The sequence below is a fragment of the Aulostomus chinensis genome, chromosome 10 (genome assembly GCF_037954235.1).
Source record: "Aulostomus chinensis isolate RoL2024-O1b breed Wild chromosome 10, RoL_Achi_v1.0, whole genome shotgun sequence".
NCBI lineage: Eukaryota > Metazoa > Chordata > Actinopteri > Syngnathiformes > Aulostomidae > Aulostomus > Aulostomus chinensis.
Window position 1 is genome coordinate 9109850 of NC_141329.1, and position 24594 is coordinate 9134443.

General features: G+C 42.4%; 3 protein-coding genes and 1 long non-coding RNA gene across 5 annotated transcripts in view; 2 read left to right on the forward strand and 2 right to left on the reverse strand.

The window, feature by feature from the left end:
- The first annotated feature begins 239 nt into the window (after nt 1–239).
- Nucleotides 240–8055, forward strand: LOC147254323 (uncharacterized). The gene is made up of 6 exons (XM_086215925.1): nt 240–445; nt 2536–2576; nt 2679–2748; nt 3617–3682; nt 3784–4751; nt 7547–8055. The coding sequence occupies exons 1-6, from the start codon at nt 400–402 to the stop codon at nt 7613–7615; spliced, it is 1260 nt and encodes a 419-aa protein (XP_086072051.1). The 5' UTR covers nt 240–399; the 3' UTR covers nt 7616–8055.
- A 900-nt stretch (nt 8056–8955) lies between these two features.
- On the reverse strand, nt 8956–13020 carry LOC147254324 (inositol-tetrakisphosphate 1-kinase-like). The gene is made up of 10 exons (XM_086215941.1): nt 12938–13020; nt 12668–12692; nt 11879–12001; nt 11672–11789; nt 11490–11591; nt 11305–11345; nt 11039–11204; nt 9943–10010; nt 9646–9808; nt 8956–9574 (listed from the first exon to the last, which is right to left on the reverse strand). The coding sequence occupies exons 1-10, from the start codon at nt 13018–13020 to the stop codon at nt 9447–9449; spliced, it is 1017 nt and encodes a 338-aa protein (XP_086072067.1). The 3' UTR covers nt 8956–9446.
- Nucleotides 13021–13234: 214 nt separating this feature from the next.
- On the forward strand, nt 13235–17853 carry LOC147254325 (proteasome subunit alpha type-6-like). The gene is made up of 7 exons (XM_086215947.1): nt 13235–13507; nt 14088–14182; nt 14902–14983; nt 15268–15423; nt 16378–16556; nt 16740–16834; nt 17462–17853. The coding sequence occupies exons 1-7, from the start codon at nt 13432–13434 to the stop codon at nt 17517–17519; spliced, it is 741 nt and encodes a 246-aa protein (XP_086072073.1). The 5' UTR covers nt 13235–13431; the 3' UTR covers nt 17520–17853.
- A 1156-nt stretch (nt 17854–19009) lies between these two features.
- The window catches only part of LOC147254326 (uncharacterized), an 11563-nt gene continuing 5978 nt past the window's right edge, over nt 19010–24594 (reverse strand). For both annotated transcript variants that reach the window (XR_015118147.1, XR_015118146.1), the window contains exon 2: nt 19010–20591. This is a non-coding gene — a long non-coding RNA (uncharacterized LOC147254326). The remainder of the gene's footprint in view (nt 20592–24594) is intronic.

A 24594-nucleotide genomic window follows, 5' to 3' on the forward strand; every position in this document is an offset into this window, starting at 1 on the left:
GGTGACATGCAAGAGTATTCAGCCATAATCAATAATGTATGTGCAGATATAATTAGCAGGAGTAGATCCAGAGGAGTGAGCCATCACCAAGGAACTTTTGGCAGAGTTAAAGGGGGAAATAAATCGTGCGCACTGAAAAATATGCGTATCTTTGTGCTCTGTTAACGCGACGTGCGTTGCTCCTTCGTTGTGTTTTCATACTGTAAGTACAGGACGACTACTGGACATCGGGCTTGAGGCTTGGCGCTCAGTCACCTGACACCACACACACACACATACACACACCGCCGTGCTCCTCGGCTCCACCTCGCTCGGATCGGCGCGCGTGTGAAGAAGCTCAGGCCAGCCCGTTATTTATTTCAAGGTTATCTCCGGCTGGAGCCCCACGCATCGGACCCTATGGGAATTTTGATAACCGCAGCGTGTCTTCTGGCAGCCGTCGGAGGTGAGTATGGGCATGGGCTCGCAGCTACCAGGACGCTTGGGGATTAACGCGACCAAACGAGAGGGTCTGTATTGGAAGCTCCCCTTCCTCGCACACACAGTAGCTTCCTCCACCGTAGTTGTGGTTATTTCTACTCAGCCAAACAGAGACAAATGCTTATTATTGAGGATTTAGACGGACGGTGGTAATGGCGAAGCCTCGGGGGTTTATACGAGTAGTACACAGGAGCCTGGTTACATAATTGGTTATTATGCGCCCACCTCTCAGGTCCGGTCTGTCGATCTGATGATACGGACATGAGATCATGCAAACCCGAAATATTATTTACTGTTTTTGTTTTTTTTTATTGTTATTTACCTGCTGACACCACGCAGTCCTGGCGCACGGCTTAAATGCGCAGGTGGGCAAATACGTGCGCGCCTGCCGGCTGACACGAGCCAACTGGTGTTGATGTGAATTATTTCGTTTCAAATATGTGCAAACGGTCCAAAGAGTCCCATAGCAACACGAGCACCATGTGAATGCACGCAGCTAGAACGACAACTTCAACAGTGTTTGACGGTTTTAAGTTTTTTTTAGTGCCAGAATGCTAAGAAGTTACTAGCTAGCAGCAGGCAAACACTAAGGGTCAAAGCTTTAGGTGGTATGACAACACACATGCTTTTGCAGGCTTGCTTAAACGTGAGGTAAATTACAATTTTTTTATGGAATTTTAACTGTGGAATTATCCATCCCTCTTGACTCATTTCAGTCTGAGCCTTTTTCAGACTGCATGCCCAGATCGGCATAGGCTAGCAAGAGTGATTTAAGGTAGTTTTGACATTTAAAAAATAAACAAACACATAAAATCAGAATTTTGCAAATTTAAACCAAATACATCCGGAGATGGCTTGGAATCAGATATGGATCAAATTTCAAAAGATGTGTACAGTGTGGACAAAAAAAAAAAGAGATCTGGTTTAAGAACCAAATCTGATTTGCCTGTAATCTGAACATGGAGTTGGACGTCCAGAAGCAGGGCACAGTGCGGATGGAGTTTCTCAGCTTCAACACAGTTCATCACATGGTCACACAAGCTTTAGGCAGCTCACTTTCACCATGTTGTCAATTAGTGCTATTGATCCTGATCTGTACTGATCTGGCTGAGACCAGCTGCTGTGTGTGATGTCAGCGAGAGGAGAGCATGTCCCTCACCAGCAGTGTGTCCGTACGTGTCGAAGAGACACAAGATCAGATTTAACTGAAAGTGTATTTAAAAATGATCAAAGTACTTTCCGTGTTTCTAGATGGTTTGCAATGTTGAAATATCAACCCACAATAGGAGTCTATCACAATACCTGGTCTATGATTCTGCGATAGTTGATACGCTGCAAGACAATCCACAACACAGTGCATTATCTGTGTTTAAAAAAAAAGGTTAGACCCAACCCTTTTGTATTGTGAAGCCATTTTCACAGACATTGGTGACTTGAATGCACAGCAAAGGGAATCTTGTTTATAGCATCAGTTGGTTTAATAATATCTTATCACACAAAGGAAATATCCCAATCTCAACAGTAACAATATTCTTTCCTGCTCCTGTTAGTAGGAATTATGCAGCAAAATATTCATATTGTTCAACTGGACTGAAATTGTAGTTCCCTAGCAATAACAAAGGTCAGGGCTGTAGGTAGAGCATGGACTGACACTGATATTTCGGCCTGTTTCAGACTCCGAGCATCTCCGTGAGAAAGACTCTGGTGGCACTGCTTAGTATGCCTTTAATGATCTAATGGCAGGAAGGGATTGGGGACTGATTTAGCCCTGGTGGGAAGCTACCTGGAGGTTAAGCCCTCTGGAATATTTGCATCCCAATAACAGGGGATGGGAGAGAGAGAGAGAGACAGAGTGAGGGAGAGAGATAATCTTCTTTGCTGTGTCACTTCATCAAGGTAATTGTGCTTACCTTGAACAGCTACACACAAACACACACCTGTGCAGGACAAACCACAAGCTCATCCATCATCTGTGGTGTTCTGTTGATTAGTTGGGCGTGGCTGTTACTGAAATATGTTCTCTCACTGCATCTATCTTTTCATTTTGTCTCGCAGTGGGATGTTGGCCGCTAAACTCACCCCTAAATGATGCAAAGGTTAGAAAACAAGTTCTCCTCCTTTCAACCATGATTCAGCATCACATGTACATTCAAGTTTTTGGGCAGTTAATCATGTGTGTTTTTGTGTTTTGCAACAAGGTTGACTGTATTATTCAAGAGACGCTGAATGGAGATGCATCACAACATGAGTGCGGCCCTCAGCTAGCAGGTGACATCTCTAATAATTACTTCTCATGTAGCCAGCATACAGTATAGGACTGTAGAAATTTATCATTTCAATAACAGATTAATATTTTTAAGCAATGCTATGTTCAAAACAACATGTTCAAATTTTTTTTTTTTTAAGATTTTCTGATAGCGGCACAGTGGTGCAGTGGTTAGCACTGTCGCCTCACAGCAAGAAGGTTCCAGGTTCGAGCCGCGGCTCAGGCATGGGATCTTCCTGTGTGGAGTCTGCATGTTCTCCCTGTTCCTGTGTGGTTCTCTGTGGTACTCCAGCTTCCTCCCACAGTCCAAAGACATCAAGAGGGGACGAGGCTGATTGATACTCTAAATGCATCGTAGGCGTGGTTGTGAGAGTGAATGGTTGTCTGTCTACATGTGTTGGCTCTGTGATGGACTGGTGACCTGTCCAGGGTGAACCCGCCTCTCACCTGAAGGATGCTGGGATAGGCTCCAGCCCCCCTGCGACCCTTAACAGGATAAGCAGAAGAAAATGGATGGATTTTCTGATGGTTTCTGAACCAAAAAAATCTATTTTTAACATTTAAGGGTAGCATGATGAAATATCGTCACCTTCTTAAAATAATTTACTAAGTCATTTTTTTTTCAAGTTTTTCAGAAAACACAAAAAACTGGAGACAAATCATAAGGAGTTGAAGCGAAAAAGTATTGTCAAAAAATGACAGTAAAGTTTTTTTTAAGACGGTGACAATATTATTTGGTACATTTTATGCTGAATCTCTGTGTTTTGTCACATTCTTCGTGTTTCAGGATTGACATTTCCAACAACACTGCTGTTCTTCACCATGTTTCTGTTGCCCATTTGTTATAAAGTGTGTCAATATTTTCCACAGAGGAGCTTGATGAAGTGCAGAGACATCAGGGTCTGCTGAGGGAACTGCAGAGGCTGGCTGATGATGGTACGTGGATCATTTCTTCTGACTGAAACACTTTCATTATCTTAGAGACGATGTAAAGGTGATGTGAGCCTGAAGACACTGACTGATGCAATCTGTTCCAGAGAGAGAGAGTGAGAGAGACGATGAGAGGGAGAGATATGAATACAATCTGGCCGACGATGAGAGCAACACAGAGCAGAGGGATACGGAAGCAGAGGGAGAAGTGACCAAAGAGACAGAGAACAAGAATGAGGATGACACTAAGGAGAAGATGGAGGAGCCAAGGATCGAAGACAGAGGCAAGGATGATGAAGAGGAGCGAGCTAAGGAGCTGGAGGAGCTGCTGGCTGAAGAGATCTCAAAGAAAGGGAAGGAGGAGAGGAATGACGAAGAGCTGAAGGAACTGCTGAAGGAGTTGAAGAAAAAGCGCTATGAGGTGGTGAAGGAAAGGCAGATCCAGAAAAGCTCTCACAGTGAGCAGAAGGAGCAGGAGAAGAAGGGAAAGGAGGATGAAGAGAAAGTAGGAGAAGTAGTAGAGGAGAAGCAGAGGGTTGAGGAGCGGAGGAAGAACGAGGTGGAGCTGATGGTGGAGAAGGAGAAGGTGGAAAAAGAGCTGAAGGAGCTGATGGAGGAGGAGCACGACAGCAAGAGCAAGGCGGAGCAGGAGAGGAAGAGGAAGGAGAAGCAGGAGGAGCTGGACGAACTGGTCAGGAAGATGAAGCGGGTGCAGGAAGAGGAGAAGCAGGAGGAACAGGGAAAGAAGAAGGAGGATGGGGTGGACCAAAGTGTAGCAGTGGAGGAGACGAAGGAGAAAAAGGAGGTTGGAGGAGGAAAGGAGGAGAAAGGAAAGAATGAAGTCAAGGTCAAAGAGGAGGTGGCGGAGGTTAAGGAGCCACAGCAGAAGAGAATGATGGAGAAGGCCAGTGATGAGGCCACGCGGCAGTTCGAGCGGGAGAGGTACAAGGATGATGAAGAGGAGGACGAGGAAGATGAGGATGATAATGGTGAGGAGGATGAGGATGAATATGTCAGAGAGGATGAAGAGGAAGACGAGGATGATGAAGGTGACGCAGAGGAAGATGAAGGCGAGGTAAATTGAATGGGATTAACATTTGATTTTAGCCTCAAACTCTTACGATTACTGCCTGCAAATGAGGCTCAACAAGGTACGAAGGGTTTACATGCATACAGCGATGTGCAAAGGTTTTCGACTTGTGTGAAAAGATGGTGTTGTCAAAGATAACAACATGAATCGTTTGTATTTCATAGTGTTTTAAACAGATCAGCCTTACCCATTTTAGCTGTCGCCAAGGTAACACCACTGTGTTCCTCTTGAGGCCACAGCGAGTCACTGTAGCAGGATGGGAACCATCCTCTAGAGGCCATCAGTGATGAACAGCTTGAGAGTTCCACCCTCAGCTCATGCTAATAAAGTTAGCAATGCCTTTTTTCTTCCAACCAGGGAAGGGCCCCCTACTTTCTGGTAATACGCTGCCTATTGATTTGGAGTGTGAAATACGAAGCGCCAGATAGAAATAGCTCCTCTGAAAAAGCCCACAATGCTTTTGCACAGTTTTTCAAGTTTTTTTTTTTTGTTGCCAGTATGCATGTGTCTTACAGCAGCCCTGCCTTGGATTCAGTCTCTTGAAGACAGTCTTCTACTACTTCACTCCCCAACTGTGACTCTGGCTCTCCATACTTGCACAACAGTCATGACGCAGAGAGAATGTGGTGCGATCAGATGCCTGACCCCTGATGGTACTCTGTGATGGATAAGAGTCAGCTTGTGGTTCTCAGGATTAAGGAGAAGACACCTGGTATTAACGTGTCCTGGATGATCTAGTCACGAGTGGAAATCCAAGAAATCTCACCCGGTGTTACGGTGAAATCTTCTCATAAGTGATCTCTTGTGATCGGATCTCACTTCCTTGCTCTATTAATGCCTGCGTTATTTGCAAAGATCAAATCTTGTTTTTCAACCAGCGTATGTATCTGCAGCAGTTTGTATTCATTACATGCAACACTTGTTGTTACGTTGCTCAAATCGGACAAATATAAAAGAAGAACCTCGTGTCAATTCGGGAGCGACACCAGCAGACATTGTCACTCTCATCCAGCAGCAGGGTGCAGCAATACGATTCCTCTTGTGCCTAGTCAGTAGTTCTACACATTTTATCAAAATATTGATGTGAAAATTTTGAGAAGGAAAAATATGTCGCATCTTAGTATTTCTTTTTGGTACGGACCCCAACAAAAAATCACATCATTAAACATGAATCATATTGCAATCGCAGTCTATCAAAACAATAACACAGCAGGTGACAGACTGGATCTATTCCTCCGTTTATCCTTGGCCACCTTTGAATGGGGTTACAGTGCTCAGATCTCAGTGTGTCCTGAGTGCGTTCAAACCTGAATTTAAGGCTGTCCACTTGTGATGACATCACATGGAACGTGTGATAATGCCAGATCTGAACAGCCAAAATCCTGCAAGTACTCTCCTGCGCGCTTTATCTTTGAAGCGCCACCTCTTCAGGGAAAAACCTGCCTTCTAATACTTCAGATGCGGAATCATCACTCCAGAGCACCAGCTGCCATTTCTGTGGCCTAGTTTTTGTGTTTTCATGTTCGGATGAGTTACTTGTATTTTATTCAGTGGAGGAATGGCTTATTACATGGGAGTCTTTCCTAAAGCAGGTCTCTCTGGACTGTACATGTTGTGGCAGGGTCAGGTCTGTGCTGCTGATGGTGCTGAAAATTCCTCCGGTTTTAAGGGATGTCAATTTGATGTTTTCTCTGCTGCTCTCCGTTCCCTCAGCCAGCCACTGTGCTCCCTCTCCTCCTCTCTATTGTTTCTTCATGCCCCTGCTGAAGTCATGGACATCACTTTTGTCTGGTATTTCATGATGCAGAATGAGCACCTAGTACCGATGTGCCATGCTCGGTGTTGCCATGGTGAATCATCTTTAAATGACACTGTTATTTAGTCTAGTCGTTCTTTACCAGTTTCTATTTCCCAATTGAAGCATTTCTCTTTCAGCTCAAGCTCTCGTCTAAACCCAAATACTGAGTTCTTGTTTTTGGGTTGTCTGTTCGTCCTCTCCATTCCTGTTGATGCGATATCTCTTACATGCCTTGAGGGAATTTATTCACATACAGTGCAAACAACCAAGCAAGCCAAACTAAAAACATTTTGGCAATCAGAGGTGACTGCGACAGGTACACGTTGAGGAGGCATACAACGACAGTGCGCTATTTCTAGTTTTGTCTGGAAAGTGGTCACACACTGTTGCAGATACATTTTAAAAAGCTGTCAAAGTCATCTTAAGTGCCTAAATCCTTTTGGACAATGTTTTTTTTTCTGACAAAGAACTTTGTACTTGTTTGAACAAATCTCAGCATAGGCCATCCACCAATTCATCAGACAACCATCTGGTTTTTTATTTCATTTACCAGGTTTTACAAGCATGTAACTTCAGCTGTAGTGTTGCATGGTACTTACAAGGGACAGAACAGAGGGAAAACCATAGAGACAGCCCTTAGTGCTGTGTAATGAACAGATGCTTAAATTATAGTTAGAAGATGTGCAGCCTAGAAAAGAGGGTAATATTTGTACATTTTATGTGCTACTTATCACAGTAATAGCTCTAAAACAGACATCCATGGCAGTGTTCCACTAGAATAGGATTCATTTGTTATACCCAGAATGCAGTGTTCTCTTGAGGTGACAGGTCTATTATGGTTGTCACCAAGGGTGACTTGTGTTCATATACTGTACATTTAAAAGTATTTAGTTGGTACAAAGTAATGACTTACACTGTAATCTCAGTTGTCACTGTGTGTTTTACATTCCTGAGTCACGTTTTCTCACGTTGATTTCCACAGGAGCTGCTGGAGATTGAAGCAGAGTTACGCAAAGTGGCAGCAGAGCTTAGGGAGCTTCGCAGAGGATAAGACACACACTCACACACACACACACACACACACACACACAAAGACATACACACACCCACAGCAGACTGACAAAACCCTTTTGTCGCATTCATGTTCTCATATTCAGCTCACGCATTTTCCATTAACAGCCTTTGAATCGCTTCAGCTCACAGAGAGACGTCTTCAAGTGTAAATGGACATCAGTCGTAACTGTACAGACATTACAGCTCATAGTTTGCTGAACTGTGCTGCCACGGTTCCCTCACTGCTCAGCTTAGTTTATGAGTGTTTACGAGGAAAAATAGTTTTTCTAGCTCCATCATCGGCATCCCTGTCGCTATACATATATATGCTGTGTGTTAAGTAGACAGGTGGTATAAGATGTAAAGTACTACAGATGCAAAGCATTCAGCACTTTTATTCAAGTGTTATTTTTGACTGGAGATTGCCAACCACACACTCATACCACCATCTTTGCAATCTGAGCCATGACCGCTGGCAATCACTGCTCCATGTCCATGAAGGTATCATCCTTGATGGTGTGTTGCTGGGGGGGAAACAGAACCCCCACCAGAAGTAATGTATATTTCAATATATTTTTTGTGCAATAACTGTGTGTAAACTGTTCTGACTGTTAACGTATTACCGATCTTTCTACGCAGGGGTAAGTCATTATTTCCTTGATGAGGTAGTAATGAGGCGTTTCATTTGGCTCATGCACTGTTAAAACCCGACTGTTTGTGATGAACCAGGGTGACACGAGCAAAACACTGGGGGAATCGCTGGAAGGCTGCATGCTGACACACTTGTCAGATGTTAAGTGGAAAGGACGTGAGTAACTTAGAGCTTAAAAGGTCTAAAAGTGTCACTTCAGGTTCAGCCAGCTTTGCACTCTTATCAAGCCAAGGAGGAGTCGACGGACGAAGGAGACACACTAAAGCCATTCCTTTGAAATAAAATAGCATTGATCAGGAGAGTTACATCACATTTATCACTGCTGCTGTTCTTATGTCATATGTGTAAATAAATATCAGATATCACAGTCTGTAAGCCAAGGTCACAGGAAATACGAAGCAACAGCGCCCCCTGGAGAACACTGGCTAGAAACGCACAATGCGCAGGATTAACAGGGTTAGTAGTGGAGGTCCACTTAACTGCAATAACACAATGTAGACTACAGCACATGTGAATGCAATAATAAGCCAAGTAAGTCCAACTATTACATGTATTTTAATATGTAATCAAAATGCATCATATAGTACTCATATAGCAAATAAAATCTTTTTTTCTACGCAGCCAAGATTACATTTGAACAAAGGTGAGTTAGCTGCTCAACTGGTGTTAAAAAAACAACAACACAGTAATAACACACACACAAACACACACACTTCCAGTTAATGAGCTCATGACTGTCTGTTCCAAAGATGAGACAAATATTAATGTACTGTAGTTTTGTTTTTTCTATATTAGTGCAAAAATATATCTCACAAACCAGCAAGAAAGATGCACGGTGTGTCTTGGCTGGAGGGGTGACATAAGGCCATAGAGGACATTTCAAACAACAAGAAAACACCATTTGTAATATTACTGGCCAATCAGAGTGCTGTATTTTGTGCCTGCTGTATCCTCTATGCTACCTGTTAATCAATAAACAAAGTGTATTAAAGGATAATATGTTGACTATTTTTTTTTGGCCATAGTGTTTACAGGGGATACATTTTAAAGAAACTTAAGATGTTTCTGTAATTACAAATAAATAATAAATGCCTTGGAAAAAAGGTCCCATGACAGAAAGATGTGCAAAGAAAGCTGAAGAATCACCGCACTGTTAATGTTCTTGTCCTGAGCAGACTTAGAGGTCCCTCGTTGCAGCGCCATCAGTACTTTGCGCTGATTCAGAGCCAGCATACGCTGTTTTTTCTAATACACACTCAATGTGACTGAGCAAAGACGAGAAGAACTGGGGCACACCCTCGTACCCTGACGGGGGGAAAAGAGTATCAGGATATCGCTTTGCCAAAGTGTGAGACTTTGCCTATCCTTGTAGGTACCTGGGAAGATGTTGATGTCGATGACGGTGAGAGTGTGGGTGTGTATGTTGATGATGACATCCACGCCGAACAGGGCCATACCCAGCTGGACCCGGAGCTCTCTGACCAGGGCAGCCAAGGCCTCAGAACTTGGAGGAGGCAAGCACGGCATCTGCTCATCCAGCTTTGTGAAAAGGAGAGATGCTTTTAGGTCGAGTTTAGCCTAGAAATATGCTAAATACACGACCTCATAAAAGCCAAAGAATGTGAGCATGAAACAAATCCTTTATGGTTTGTAGTGTAGTTTGAAATGCTCACAGCTGTGAGATCAGAGCTCGACTCTGGTTTTGAAACCTGATGGCTGTTGAAGAAGATGGTTTTCCTGTCTGCAGGTAGAGAGAAACTACAGTTGGAGTGCAGAAGAGCACAAATACAACAAACAAGAAAGGAAGAGTGCACACATGTTCTATGGTGTACGAGAGAGTGAAACCTGTTAACTGAATTCTACATGAAGGAGCAAAGAAAATATCACTTCCTGGGTCCACCAGGTGGTACTAGAGAACACAATCTTATATCATGTCGTGGCATCAAAGGACAGCATGGCTCAGAGGTAGAGTGGCCGTCGAGCAACTGAGGGGTTGCTGGTTCAATTCTCACTTCCCCTGAGACCATGTCAAAGTATCCTTGAGCAAGATACTGAGCTCCTAATTGCTCCTAATTGCTCCTGCTGGCTCTGCGACAGACTGGCGACCCGTCCAGGGTGAACCCCTTCTCTCACCCAATGTCAGCTGGGATCGACTCCAGCCCCCCCCCCCCACACACACACACACACACCCCCCACAACCCTTAACAGATAAGCAGTATAGAAAATGGACGGATGGATGGATGTCATGGCATCACATGAAGTCAGCACAGAGTATCAGAGAATCAAATGATGTTTCTTATATCAGGTTTACTTCCTGTAACCACTTGGTGTTGCAATTACTTCAGTTCAGCAACTTAGATATCTTCATGTCTGGCTGCCATTTCAAAAACGGTTAACGATACATCCAGAACAGAATGATTGTAAATTTCACTGTAACCCATCCCCAAGTCAAGACCTTTCTGATTAAATTTGAGATGGACCTGGTCAACCTACTTGAAGGAGGACATTACAGTGTATAAAACAATAAAAATTCTGCTGCCAACAATTGATGCCATGACTTATCCAGCCCCAAATTTAATGATTCTTCCCTGGCCCACACTACTCGACCCCACTATGATTAATTTACATATATTTTTGAATAATCTTGCTGACAAACAAATGCCACTGAAAACGTAACTTCCAAAGTAAGATAGAGGAGATAATACATGTCAAAAGGAAAAAAAAAACAAAAACACAGAAGAATGAAGGAATGGAAGGAGTTTGACTGACCAGATGGACCAGAAGGGAAGTTCTTGAGCGAGGGTCTTTCAACGCAGAAGTGTCTGTCTCCTACCACAAACACCTTATGCAGAACTGCTCCGTGGTTGACAAAGCTCTGGAGCACACAGGGAGGGTGGATGTTGGCCAGACTGGTAGCACTGAAAATAAGAGACATCTACAGAGAGACGGAAGACTTCAGTAGCAGAACAAAGGACAAGCAAGCAGGTAAACAGAAAGAACTCAACTTGATTGTAACAGAAAAGAAAACCTCTAACCTCATGGGAGAGACAGCCATGTGCCACTCTAGTTTTACAAACTAAAAGAAACAAAATCATAGAGAATGAAGTTGGGTTTTGTTGTAGGGAAGAAGAGGCTGTCATGTCTTTCAAATGCCACCTTTGAGATTTCAAGCTTTGTGGGCAGCAATGAAAAGTAAAAACTAGAGGAGTGGTGAACTGACTGAGGGGGAAGCTCAGGCCCTGGCGCATCACTGCCTCTTGAATGGATGACAGGTCACTAGCGCCGTGGATCTCCAGGTACGGAGGACTGCAAATACGCCAGTCTGTCAAATACAAGGAGTTAATTTCTATACCAACGTAGTTAACTATACTTTGCTGACACTATTTATTCCATATCTTCGACCTCGTAGGGAATTTTGCAGCTTGCTCATGATCTGATAGGAGGCAAAGCGGTCTAGTAGCTGGGTCATAGCAGGGAGGGGGTCCAGAAGAACTGTGCTTGAGTGAGCTGACAAGTAACTCTGAGATGAAAAAGACAGAAACATCCAGCTTAACCACATTGTTTCCCCTCACTTCTGTTATAGTACACAGCAGCAAGTATGTGTTTTACCTGGAAGTTGGCCAGGAGCTGCTGCGACTGGCTGTCGTGCTCTGCCTCCACGATGACATCAGACAGCTTGTGAACAATAACGTCAAAGGGTCCCTGGGGTGCTAGTGGTTGAGTTAAATCAATCTGTGATGGAAGAAAAATCTTTTTTTTTTTTTTTTTTTTTTTTACATATTAGGCCTGTTAAAATACCAGAACTGCACCAGTTTTCAGACACTGACTCTGACACTCAGTGAGCACCAAGTCCCAAGTCGTGTGCTCTTTGACTTGAGGACAGAGTTACTGTGGAACTAAACCCTGAGTCAGCTACTTGCTGTGATTAAGTGTGGGCAGTTTGATGACAGTGACAAAGTTTCATAGATCAATATGCTGCTTAATATGGCCGATGTACGGCCAGGCCACTGGTGGACTGGTGCATCCTTTCAAAACATCGTAGCACTATCACTGCTGGAGCCTAAGGCTAACATTTCGGTGCAAATATTGTCAAAATGAAATCTAAAACGTGCTAACAAATGTCAAAGACTCTCCAACCAGGCAGCCATTGTAAGTGGTTCCGCCCCTGCAGGAGGTGGCTGCAGGTGGCAGTGACATGGATTGCTAAAGTTGTGGACATCTGGACATGACACATGTGAGTGTGATTAACCTCCAGAAGGAAATGCCACTGTGCTATGTATGAGTCTCTGTTCACAAAGGCACATGTAAATACACGAGCGGTTTAAAATCATCTCCTTTACACAAATCTATAGTGTCTCACATTCAGCTGTAATGATTTAACAGAGGAAAAACACTCACCTCCACCACTTCCACACCGTGGCCCCTGCAGGAAAGTTATTACTTACATGTTATTACTGTGTTATGACTATTATACACTAGAAATATGCATCATATTAGAAGATTTCATCACTTTTTACAAGTTGCACCATTTAAAATGTTATTTTTCACACATTTCCTGACCAGTATCCATTGTTGAAATATGAATTTATTCGTAATACATGTATCAGTAGGCTATTTACGTTACGGTACATTTAAGTGAATTCAAGAAATAAAAGGCAGTAAACTTACGCACAGAAGTGTGTAAAAGCATCCAGGTTCATCCTCCTGCGCTTCTTATCGCTGAGACAGAAACCCACCCTACGGCCTGACATTTGGCTGTATGTGCTGGGGGCCACCAGATCCAGAAGTGGCACCCACCAGGAGGATCCTTATGTCTGGCTCTTATTCATCCAACCCTCCCACTAACGTCTCTGCTGACATGTCTTTACAAAAAAGAAGTCACCAGACTCGTGATAATTAAGGGGCCAATCTTACTGGCGGAGTCACCTCACTTCCTTATTGCTCCCGTCCAATAGTAATGACCGCCCCTGTTCATGGAGCTGTACTGTAGTAACTGAAAGAGAAAGTAAAAAAAAAAAGTCTCTCCGGGAAGAAACTTAGTTACAGCAAAACAGACACGTTGTCTGCTGTCCACCGAGTCTCTAAATAAAGTATTTTGCCGGTTTTCAGTGCGACGGGGACAAGTAAGTCTGCGGGGTTCATCTGAGCTCACTCGGAGAAGTATGTCCCGCGGTGCTAACGCAGGTTTTGACCGACACATCACCATCTTCTCTCCGGAGGGCCGCCTCTATCAAGTCGGTGAGACACTGTCACTGGACTATTATCATTATTGGTTCTCGTAAAATGCTGTGGGGAATTTACAAAAATTGTGTTTATTTTTCACTTCTTACTATTCATAATTACTTCACAGGTGGAAACAATTACGCATTGTTCTAAACTAAATCTGTTTCTATGGGACGTGCAGCAGAAAAAATGGACACCGCAGAATCTCTCTAGACAGGGCAGAATTATTTTTAATAAACACCACCAGTAACCTCAGATTAGGTAAAGGGCTAACGTCGTTACACAGTATTTATGTTAGTTTGTGGCGAATGTAGAGTTCAGCAAATGGAGGAACAAGACCAGCTCTGTGCAGGTTTACAGAAGTACACCTGTTGACCAACAGAAAGGGAATAATGTGAACTAAAGGGTACACAATTGTGCCCCCCCACCAACTTCTATTTTTTTTTTATGAAAGTGGTATGTGACAAGTTCCCCAAAATTGAAATACTTGAATACTGAAAAGTAACCAGAGAGAAAAAAAAAAGATGTAAAATAATCAGGAAGCTAAAATTATTCTAAGTAAAAGTACTCAAAAGTACTCCTCTTGTGTGTTCAGAGTATGCCTTCAAAGCCATTTCCCACAGCGGGCTGACATCAGTGGGAGTCCGAGGGACAGACAGCGCTGTGGTGGTCACACAGAAGAAAATACCTGTAAGATATCACACACAGACACACACACACGCACACACACACACACACACACACACACAGATACACACACAGGGTCGCTGGCAAGATAGTGATGATGATGTGAGAGGAAGCGAAACGGTGAAGCCTCACAGCGTCGTGTCTTCGGTGGTGTGCTGACTTGGCGCATCTGCATTTACGGCTTTAATTCTCACATTTCTAAATCAGACGCCACGTTCACCTTGGCGAACTTTTACTGCCAACACAAGGTGGATAAAACCTGTTGTATTGCAGCGTTCCTGTTATTTGGTCCAGTATCCGTTGATTTCAATGTCTAATATCACAATATTGTTCTTGACACTCAGTCAAAATTCAAAAGAGCAAATATAACAATACACATGCTTTTTTTTTTGAGAACTCGGTATGAAATACATGCCCTTGTTGCATGATGTACACAACTTTTGGTCCCTAAACTTCAACAGACCAGATAGTTGGTTGGTCGAACTTAGCATTTGATCTGCTGCACTAACAACAGTTAGTTAATGTGTTGTTATAGGCAAGAGTGCTGAATAATACTGAAGCGTAGTTAACCCTTTATTACTGCTCTTTATCAATTCAGCATACTTAACACATCAGACAAATCCCCAAGTGTTAGCATGCAATCACACACACACACACACACACACAATGGCCGACATGTCAGTGTGAGTAGAGTTTGACTCTGTGACCTTTGACATCTGCAGGACAAGCTGCTGGACTCTTCCACTGTGACCAACATGTTCAAACTGACCCCTTGTATCGGCTGTGTGATGACCGGCCACAACGGTACGTGTTCACGTCACAGCATAAGTCACTATGATGTAATAGTATCAAGACGACTGCTTCTGCTCTAAGAGTTTACCTGAAGATCTTCATGAAAAAAATGTAGGCGTCTACATTTTCAAATTTTTCAAATGTCATTCTTTTTTGCTTAGGATTTATAAACTAACTAACTGATAAACATGTTTTCCTTTTTTTATGTCCATAATCACACTTTTTAGGTGATTCATTGAAAATTCCGTGATGCTCAGGATGTCTCATCTTGTTCTGTCCTCATGTGTTGTGCTCAGCGGACAGTCGTTCCCAGGTCCATCGGGCGCGAGTGGAAGCCGGAGAGTGGAAATACAAGTTTGGCTATGACATTGTGGCTGAAGTGTTGTGTCGTAAACTGGCTGATATCTCCCAGGTCTACACGCAGAATGCTGAAATGAGGCCTCTCGGCTGCTGTGAGTGACTCCTTAAATTCCTCATCTGACTCTATGCATAGTGAATTGTATCATAACTCCTCAAATATAACATTCCCTGACTTAAAGGAACACACCAGCCTGTAAGGGAGTGCACTTAATTGTCATCGTCCCCAGTAATTCTGAGGGTTTTTATGATGCTCAACACTATCCATGCACCCATAGCTGAGCCTATGATGTAATAATCCTCATTATATATCTATTTCACCCCAGAATCTACAGTATGAATTATGCAAGTATTTTTTTTTTCAATTTCACAAGTTGGATACATGATACATGTGTCTGCTGAATATTTGAGATCAGTAACATGTTAACAGTTACTTGGATACACAAAGAACTTTGTACAGAACAATTATGTTTTATAAAGTATCCAGCACACACTAAACAAGGATAGTGAAAAAGAGAGGTAAAAAATAATTGTATGGTTCTACTTCTACACCTGACTCACATCTGTCTCCTAAAATGTATCACGTAGGGTCTTAAAATGAAGTTGTTCAGCTACAAATACTTCTGAAATATTTCTGAGTACTCCTACATGTCACAAAAGTACATAAATTCGATTTTTAACCTATTATGATGCCGTGAATATAAACTGCCAATACATCTATATGGAAATGTTGTAGATAGCCCTTCTAAATAAGTGCAAACTCCCATATTTTTTAGCGTTGTGTTTGAACTTAAATTACTTGCATAGATAAGCAGTGGAATATAAATGATTCTACTCGTAGGTTCCAATCATGCTGCTTGGTTTGCCTTTAAAAATCAGATTTGAGAAAATGTACACTTTCACCAGTAAATGTACACGTAGCCTTTTATTGTACAACTCTGTGTGTACATTTACTGCACCGTCAAGCTCAAACATTCATCCTCTGGAACAGGAACCCCATACTCACACCCTCTTGTGATCGCCCCCGCCCCCCCCCCCCCCCTTTACAGGTATGATCATGGTGGCTATAGACCCCCAGCAGGGTCCCGTCCTGTATAAATGCGACCCAGCAGGCTACTACTGCGGCTTCAGAGCCACAGCAGTCGGCGCCAAACAGACAGAGGCCAACAGCTACCTGGAGAAGAAAGTGAAGAAAAAGCTTGATCTGACCCATGACAGGACCGTACAGGTAGGGTTAGTTACGCTGAATCAACAGGTCGGGATAAAGGCCGCCGTCGGACCCTCTTGCCTCCTGTTAAGCCAACATCTGGACATGTGTTTACACTCCAAATACCCGAGCAGATTTCCAAAATTGCGTTGAATGTATGCATGAGTTATTGACCCGCTCACTGAAGCCCCTCTGTGTTGGCAGTTGGCCATATCCTGCCTGTCGTCGGTGCTGTCCCTGGACTTTAAGGCCAATGAGCTGGAGGTTGGTGTGGTCACCAAAGACAAACCAAAGTTCAGGTAACCTAGAAGTAGCTTGATAAATTCACACCAGTTACATTTACATGCACTCAATATTCCACTATTATTCAGATTTCTGCCTTTATTCCCAAAGTACTATATTCTGACTGAAGTGTTCTCATGGCTGAGGAAGATACACATTCCTGTTCACTTCTAGCTGCACGTGGTCCGACTAGCTTGGCAAGAGATGCATATTCAGAATACACTGTACACATGTCCACAGGATAGAAATGATAAATGCTAAAAAAGGTCAAATTCTGAAAATCCAACCACAATATGCTGTTAAATTACCAAATATTGGAATGTTCAGAATGATAGTGTAACATTAATGTGCAAAGAAGTGTAGCCATTGATGGTGACGGATGCTGAGGCCCAACAAGAACCTGCTAATCTAGAGGATTATCCCTTAGCTTGTTGGTTGACTTTTTTTTTTTCCTTTGCAAATCCTTTAGTAATTTTTTTAACTTTTTTTTTTTACATTCATGTGGTCAGGCTTGTACAGTATGTTGATGTCAGCGGCGCTGATTTGGAGTTATTTATCCTCTCCTGAATGAGGCATTTGGATGGTTTGCTCGTATTGCTTCCCCACCCCCCTCACTTTTCTCTTTGTCATATTTCCTCCACTAGGACTCTGTCTGAGTCAGAGATAGAAGCCCACCTGGTTGCCATTGCAGAGCGGGAGTGAAGGTGTCGTTTCAGCACTCATGTTATTTTTCCATGTGCTCTTGTGTGATTCATCAGCAGTTTGGACACTTTGTGGACATCTTGGATATGATTTGTTACGTTTTACTAGACTTTTTAAGTGAGCTCTTTCATATGCAAGTGTGAAAACGTGCTAAAACAACAGACATTGTGTGACCTTCTGCCTCCGATGTAAAGTTTAATTAATATCGTAGTGTGTTTGTCTTGACTCATGGTTCCATACAGACATCTTATTTAGAGCCATACGGTTATAACACAACCCTTCTTGTCATCTCCACACTTCAAACATTGCAATAAAAATGTCCTTTGGACTAAATGTCAAACCCACTGTAACTCCTTTACTCTTTTCAAGTTTGATGACTGTCAAAGCTCTTAAACAACATTCCCCTTGTTGAACAGCAGATGGCGTCAGTGAGATATTTAGTTGCCAGACTCCTTGTCACTGGTGGTTGGATGGGCAGTTCTCTGGTGTAGAAGGAAGTGAAACACGTAATGAATCTCAACCATATCCATCGTCATCTTCCGCTTATTCCTACACATCAAGGGTCGCGGGGGGGCTGGAGCCTATCCCAGCGTCAACGGGCGAGAGGCGGGGTTCACCCTGGACAGGTCGCCAGTCCATCGCAGGGCCAACACATTGAGAGACGAACAATCATTCACTCTCACATTCATACCTACGGTCAATTTAGAGTATCAATCAGCCTCGTCCCCAAATGCATGTTTTTGGATGGTGGGAGGAAGCTGGAGTACCAGAGAGAACCCACACAGGCACAGGGAGAACATGGAGACTCCACACAGAAAGATCCCATGCCCGAGCCGGGACTCGAACCCAGAACCTTCTTGCTGTGAGGCCACAGTGCTGACCACTGCACCACCGTGCAGCCCCTCTCAACCATATCATAACTGTTAATAGTTTTACATGTGTCATAGTTCAGTGAGTTGTATCAACACAATGGTGAGTATCACTCGTGTTTTTTTAAAATCTATTTTAACCGCAAAAATAAAAGTACTTGTAATTCTCAACATCTATCAGTCTTTATCATCCTTACATGGGTTGTCTGCTATGTAGTGTTCTATGTTAGGGTGAGCTACTTCCTCTGACCAATAGATGGCACTCTAGTGTCTGCTTCAAAATTCTGGTATTTCATAACACAATTCAATGTTTCTGTTTGTACTTTTCTATTTAGAGAAATCTATTTTGAGTCTTGTGAAGAGTTTCTCTTCCTAGTATTTGGCGATTGCATGTGTACTTGTGTGTGTGTGTGTGTGTGTTTGTGTTTGTGTGTGTGTGTGTGTGCACAGACAGTCAATCCTGCCTTGACATCTATTTATGTGTGTGTGTATCCGTCACTCTGACCCACCAGTTCGAGGATACGGCTCACTGTCATCTTCAATTAGTGAATGTCACACACAAACATAACCAGACTTTGACTCAAGATCTATCTTCTTTTACTTTATAATAAAAACAGAGAATAATTTTGAATTACTTTTATTCAAACACATTGAATAAAATAAAAATCCACATTAAACTCTACATATAAAACAAATAATTCTCAACTAACAATGCTCAACATCAACCAGAGTTTTCCTGTCTTTACTTACCTTAAAGGCTAACACAATCATGGTGGGCATTTTTTGATGGTGCAGTAACTACAGTGGTGATTTGTGACAGAATTGAGATAAAGCCTGTAATTTATTGAATTCCATGTCTGAAAGTAAAACTGAAGAATATTAATGAGGGCTTATTAAAAATCTAAATAATATGTCCGGTGACCCAATCAGGGTCAACGTGTGTCACTCTGGTGAGCATCAGTGATTGTCAGTGATTCTCCTTAATGCTACCAGACCAAGGCTGCCCAAAGTGGGGTACAGGGGCCAAATTACCTTCATCACGATTACTTTTAGCCTCCAGGTGACAAAAGGCATTTTAATAACGTCATGCGTTTGCTTTTAGCTTGTGGCCGACTGTACTTTCCCCTCTTGGAGTTTTGGCCTGTGAAGGAAAAAAACGTCAATTTTCTAACTTCTGGTGTTTGAAATCTTTTTGCCAGTCACGTTATATACTTTGTTTAAAGTTATTCTAGAGAAACTGCGGGAAATCAATGAGAGTAAATTGGTTTTTGAATACAATGAAACATTTTTAAAAGTAAATTTTGCTAGAGAAGTAACAAACTACAAATTGTAATTTTATTGTAGTCAGCTTTTTTAGGTGTTGCTATTTTTCAAGCCTCTAATTTTACATAAGCATGTATTACAAAAATAAAAACATTATTACTCTTAAAAATCATACTGAGCTATTGAGTAAACCGAGAATTTAAAACAATATGATTAGATGCAGACTAAAAAAACAGTTGGCTTTTAACAGAAAATATGTGATCCGTTCATATTTGTTAACATTAATCAGATAAATGTGCCTCATTTTGATTTGACGTCTTGTTCTCTTAAGTATTTCTGAGAAAAAGATTTTGAAATTAAAGCAATTCTTCACCAAAAGTATACCTTTAAATTCCTTACAAATAAATGTCTGGAGCTCACACAGATTTATTCCCCTGGATTTCTTCTTTGTGTCTCCACAATGCAGAAAGAGTCAGCCACGTAAATTTAGCTTGAAGCTACTGGTGACCGACAGCTAATGGTCAATTGTCTTAGGTCAGTGTAGTCGTGGGTTTCTGAGCCTTCAGATGAATAAGAAGTCAGTTATGCTGGACAATGTGTTTTTTGTAAATTCTGCCTTTTTGTAGCCGTACCATTAGCTTCAGGCTAAATATGCTTGACCGGCTCTTTCTGCATTCTGGAGTAAAGAAGTGATGCAAGAGAGAAAAAAACATCTCGAGGTCAAGACATAGTTTAGACTACTTGGAAGGCAGAATAAACATTTTTAGGTGAAGTATCACTTCAAAGCATTTTTACTTGTAGTATTTCAGTAACACTTTTTTTCTACATGACTACAGATTTGTAGAACTCTTCCCTCCCGGTCTCGCTGACGACTTGAAGTTGGACATGTTTCATGTTTGTCTCTTCGTACTTGTGTCTGGCAGCACCTGCAGATGAAGACCTGCGAAAACACATCAAACAAGACATCAGTAAGGACCGTAACAGGCGGCATCCACTTCGCACAAGGACAGAGAAAACACGGAACAGGTCGAACTCTCCAATCATCCAGAGTTGTTTGCTATAATCATGCAATCAGTCCACCATGTCAGCATGTTGTCACCGTGTTGTAGATGTATGTGCTGTATGTTGTACACACCTCTCTAAATTACACATCTATAGCTGGAGTACTGCGCATGAAATGTATTAAAGCAGTGAAAAAAGCAGTGATTATGAAAAAAAATGATTAAACACTTGATTTCCTTTTTTTTATCAAAAATTATAGTTCATACCCCTTTTTAATTCTGACTGGGAGCACAATGATTAGATTTATCGGGGCACAAAGGCAGTAAACAATGAAAAACAAAAAATAGTTTACTGACTGAAGTGTCTTTATCATGATGTTGTTGAGCCTGTTCTTGCTCACTAAAGGGAAGTATAGTACATATCTATGTTGGTCTATATTTAAACATGTATACTGGGACGAGTGGGCATGTGTACCTCTTCATTCCAATATGAGAGGCTACATATACTGTTTTAATATGTGCACATGCATATTGTATGTAGGAATGGCTGTTTTTACTTGGCAGCAGGTCTCTGGCCATCGCCTGGGTCTAACTGTGACAAAGTTTCTATATACCAGCTTAAATTTGTATTAAACAAACATATCTTATCAGCATAAAAAAGACTGAAGCACATGATGGAAGTCTGAGGTGGGAGATGTAGATTTTAATTGGTCAGGTTATGAGATCATTTGTGGCAGTAAAAAAGTAAGTAGATTGTGCTAAAAATGGCATTCCAGGATGAATGGTTTCACCTTATCATCAAATAAATATCTCTGGTTATAATTTCTCTCTTGCTTCTCGCTACTTTTCAGCTGAGATTCTTCTTTTGTTTTCAGTGACTTTAAATGAATGAGTATCATTTTTTTCTCTGTTAATCCACTAAAACACGCAACCTTAAAAGTTCGCAGAGGGCGTTCAGAGTCCGCGAGGGTTCATTTCTATGATCTACAGACTAAATGAACAGTGGAGCCTTTATATTTTGCTTTATCTCCTTTCATCATGTAACATTTTTTCACACACTAGTAATCAGAGCCCCGTCATCTTGCCACCACCAAACTCTTTCTCTTGCACTTTTCTTCCTGCATCTCACCCCTCCATTCATGCCACTTTTCCTCTCATCCCAATTGTCGAGCACCTCAGTCAGTCAGCACACCTCCATCGCTCTCCTCACGCTATATATGCTGCATTTGCCTCCACCTGCTTATGCTTGCACTCCACCTTCCTCTTCATCATTTTCCTACCTCATCCCTTTTTACTTTGTCACCCCTCCCTCCTCCAATATGAAAGGTTGACCCTGTGGCTGGTGTCCCCTGGTACTGGGACTGCCGGCCAAGCTGAATAGGTCCAGAGCATCGGGTAGTCAGACTGTGTGTGTGTGTGTGTGTGTGTGTGTGTGTGTGTGTGTGTGTGTGTGTGTTGGGTCACGGCGTGGGGATTAGGTGTGTGTGAGTGATTGAGGGTGACAGCGGCCCAAGCATTAGGGGCCCTGTGGCAGATTTTGTAGGCCTGTTTTAGACACACTAAGCTGGATTTACCAGCAGCAGTGTGTCAGCAGTGATGCAGCCTGCCTGGACCTCCTACAGAACATACACACACAAATATACACGTACAAAAGAACACACACATATAGACCCAAGTCACCTCTGACCCCATCTATCTACCCTTTTAGCAGTCCGTGTTTCCTTTTCATCCCTTACTGGCCTGAATTGTCAAGAAATCTTGAGTTTATTTTATGATTTCCACACCAGTGGGCTCTGGGATGGATGTAACATGTGATAAACCTCACCCGTACACTGGGCTTTGTCACACTCATATCTAAACGGGCACAATCTTGTCACATGGTCAAAATAATTGACATTTAATAGCTATGGAAGAAAATCAAATGTAAATGCCCAAACCTCGGCAGTGTAGTTGCATAGTTTCTACCCTGTTCGCACAGCACATACTTGCACACATGCAGATTTTCAAAACTTTTGAATTTGTGTTTGTTTTATTGGCCGGTGGTCAGAATGGCTCAGAGGTAGAATGGCCTTCTTGCAGTGGAAGGGTCGCTGGTTCAATTATCACTTCCTCCGGTGACCATGTCGAAATAGCCTTGAGCAAGATACTGAACCCCTAAGTGCTCCTGATGGCCCTGCAATGGACTGGCGACCCGTCCAGGGTGAACCACGCCACTCACACAATGTCAGCTGGGATAGCCCCCCCCCCCCCCCCCCCCGCCACGTGCACGACTCTTAATGGATAAGCGGTATAGAAAATAATGGATGGCTGATGGATTTACTTGCTGGTCATTCCATTCAATGTCATAAATGCACCAGAAGATGATAAACTGGGAGGTGTTCAAAGGGTTCCAGAAACAACAGTTTCCAGTTCCATAGTCACACTTGCAGCCTTGCCACAATAAGAAAAAACTCAGGCTTCACAGTGACTCATCACAAGTTCTTAAAGTATTTCATACCTAACTTGAGACAACCCACAATATCAATGTGTAAAAAACATTAGCTATGACTAATCTGCTCAAAAATGTAATTGCTTGTTCCTCAATCCATACTACATCTCATCACCCAGTTTGGTGAAAATCAACTGCATAGTTTTAAGGAAATCTCATTAAAGGACAAAGGAACACGATCTCCTTGGCAGAAGTGACAAACGGTAAAGTAAGAAAAGCAGCATGGAAGGCAGTGTGAGTGCATCACTGCTTGTTATACTATTTTGCCCCGTTCTCTTTTTAAATCTCATAACCAACGTAATACCAACTACGTGTAGTATAGCATTGTGCTAGAGGTGGGCTGCAAATTATCACTATTTTGAATTACATCACTGCAATAATAGGTGCAGGAGATGAATATCTGTGTATACTGCAGGGTCATTTCACTCAGGAATGAATGTTGATTAAACCCATTTTCAATACAGACAAAAGCCAGATGTTTGTGAGTATCAGCAGATTTATTTGTCCCGTGAGAAAAGGGGCCTTGTGTAGATCTTTGCTCTCATATGTCCTTTTAATTAGCTAGCTAGCATGCTAAAAGGGTTCTGATACTAGAATGCGAATGGTTGAGCAGTTTGTCTTTGCCTCTTTTTGACAGGACACATCTCTCATGAATAAGCAACAGGTGCAATCAGTGTCACTTCACTTCACACACACACGCACACACACACACACACACACACATACACACAATGTTCACACACAGTTCCCTCCTGTGCCATAATGCTGTGTTACCTCACACAGTTTTTGACAATTGTTTATGGTTAGCGTCTCTACAGTGGAGCTGCATGTGTGTTCCTGAGGAGGGTAAGATGAGGTCACCTTGGGCAAAAACCTGTATTGATGGTCATTTGGGTATTTCTCCTCTGTGTGTCTGCACCTTTGTCCAGGGAAGAGTGTGTGCATTTATGTAGCAGTGTGTGTGTGTGTGTGTGTGTGTGTGTGTGTGTGTGTGTGTGTGTGTGTGTGTGTGTGTGTGTGTGTGCCTGCTCCTAGATCTCTGTTACAGCATTTCCATTGTGAAGGAGAGTGTTGAGCAAGATCCTGACCCACCGGCGGGGACTAATCAGACGCATTCTTTGGGATTAAACAGCCAATTAACAATAAGAGGACCATTGTAGCCTTGTCTCCTTGTGCGTCACACTTAAAGGGTTTTGTGCAAGTGTGTGTGATTCTTTGTGTGTGTGAGTGTATATGCTTTGGGTGCGAGGTAATTTTTTCATTCAAATACACTATAATATTCTGTTAACATAACTTTAGTTTTGCATGCATTCAATTTTACCTTCATAGAAGATTTGATGCAAAAAATGCATGCACTTACATGACGAGAGGTGGTGAAGTATGGGTATTACTTGCCAAACAGTGGCTGCAAGTCACAAGGCATGTGTGTTCCTAATGATAAATGGTAATCCTGC

Coding starts and splice junctions, on each gene's coding strand:
- LOC147254323 (XM_086215925.1), top strand. CDS start 400: ATGGGAATTTTGATAACCGCAGCGTGTCTTCTGGCAGCCGTCGGAG. Junction 446..2,535: donor TCTTCTGGCAGCCGTCGGAG/GTGAGTATGGGC, acceptor TTTGTCTCGCAG/TGGGATGTTGGCCGCTAAAC. Junction 3,683..3,783: donor GCAGAGGCTGGCTGATGATG/GTACGTGGATCA, acceptor AATCTGTTCCAG/AGAGAGAGAGTGAGAGAGAC.
- LOC147254325 (XM_086215947.1), top strand. CDS start 13,432: ATGTCCCGCGGTGCTAACGCAGGTTTTGACCGACACATCACCATCTTC. Junction 13,508..14,087: donor GGGCCGCCTCTATCAAGTCG/GTGAGACACTGT, acceptor TTGTGTGTTCAG/AGTATGCCTTCAAAGCCATT. Junction 16,557..16,739: donor CCCATGACAGGACCGTACAG/GTAGGGTTAGTT, acceptor CTGTGTTGGCAG/TTGGCCATATCCTGCCTGTC.
- LOC147254324 (XM_086215941.1), bottom strand. CDS start 13,020: ATGTCAGGCCGTAGGGTGGGTTTCTGTCTCAGCGATAAGAAGCGCAGG. Junction 12,002..12,667: donor ACGGTGTGGAAGTGGTGGAG/GTGAGTGTTTTT, acceptor CTTCCATCACAG/ATTGATTTAACTCAACCACT. Junction 11,205..11,304: donor ATGGCTGTCTCTCCCATGAG/GTTAGAGGTTTT, acceptor GTCTCTCTGTAG/ATGTCTCTTATTTTCAGTGC.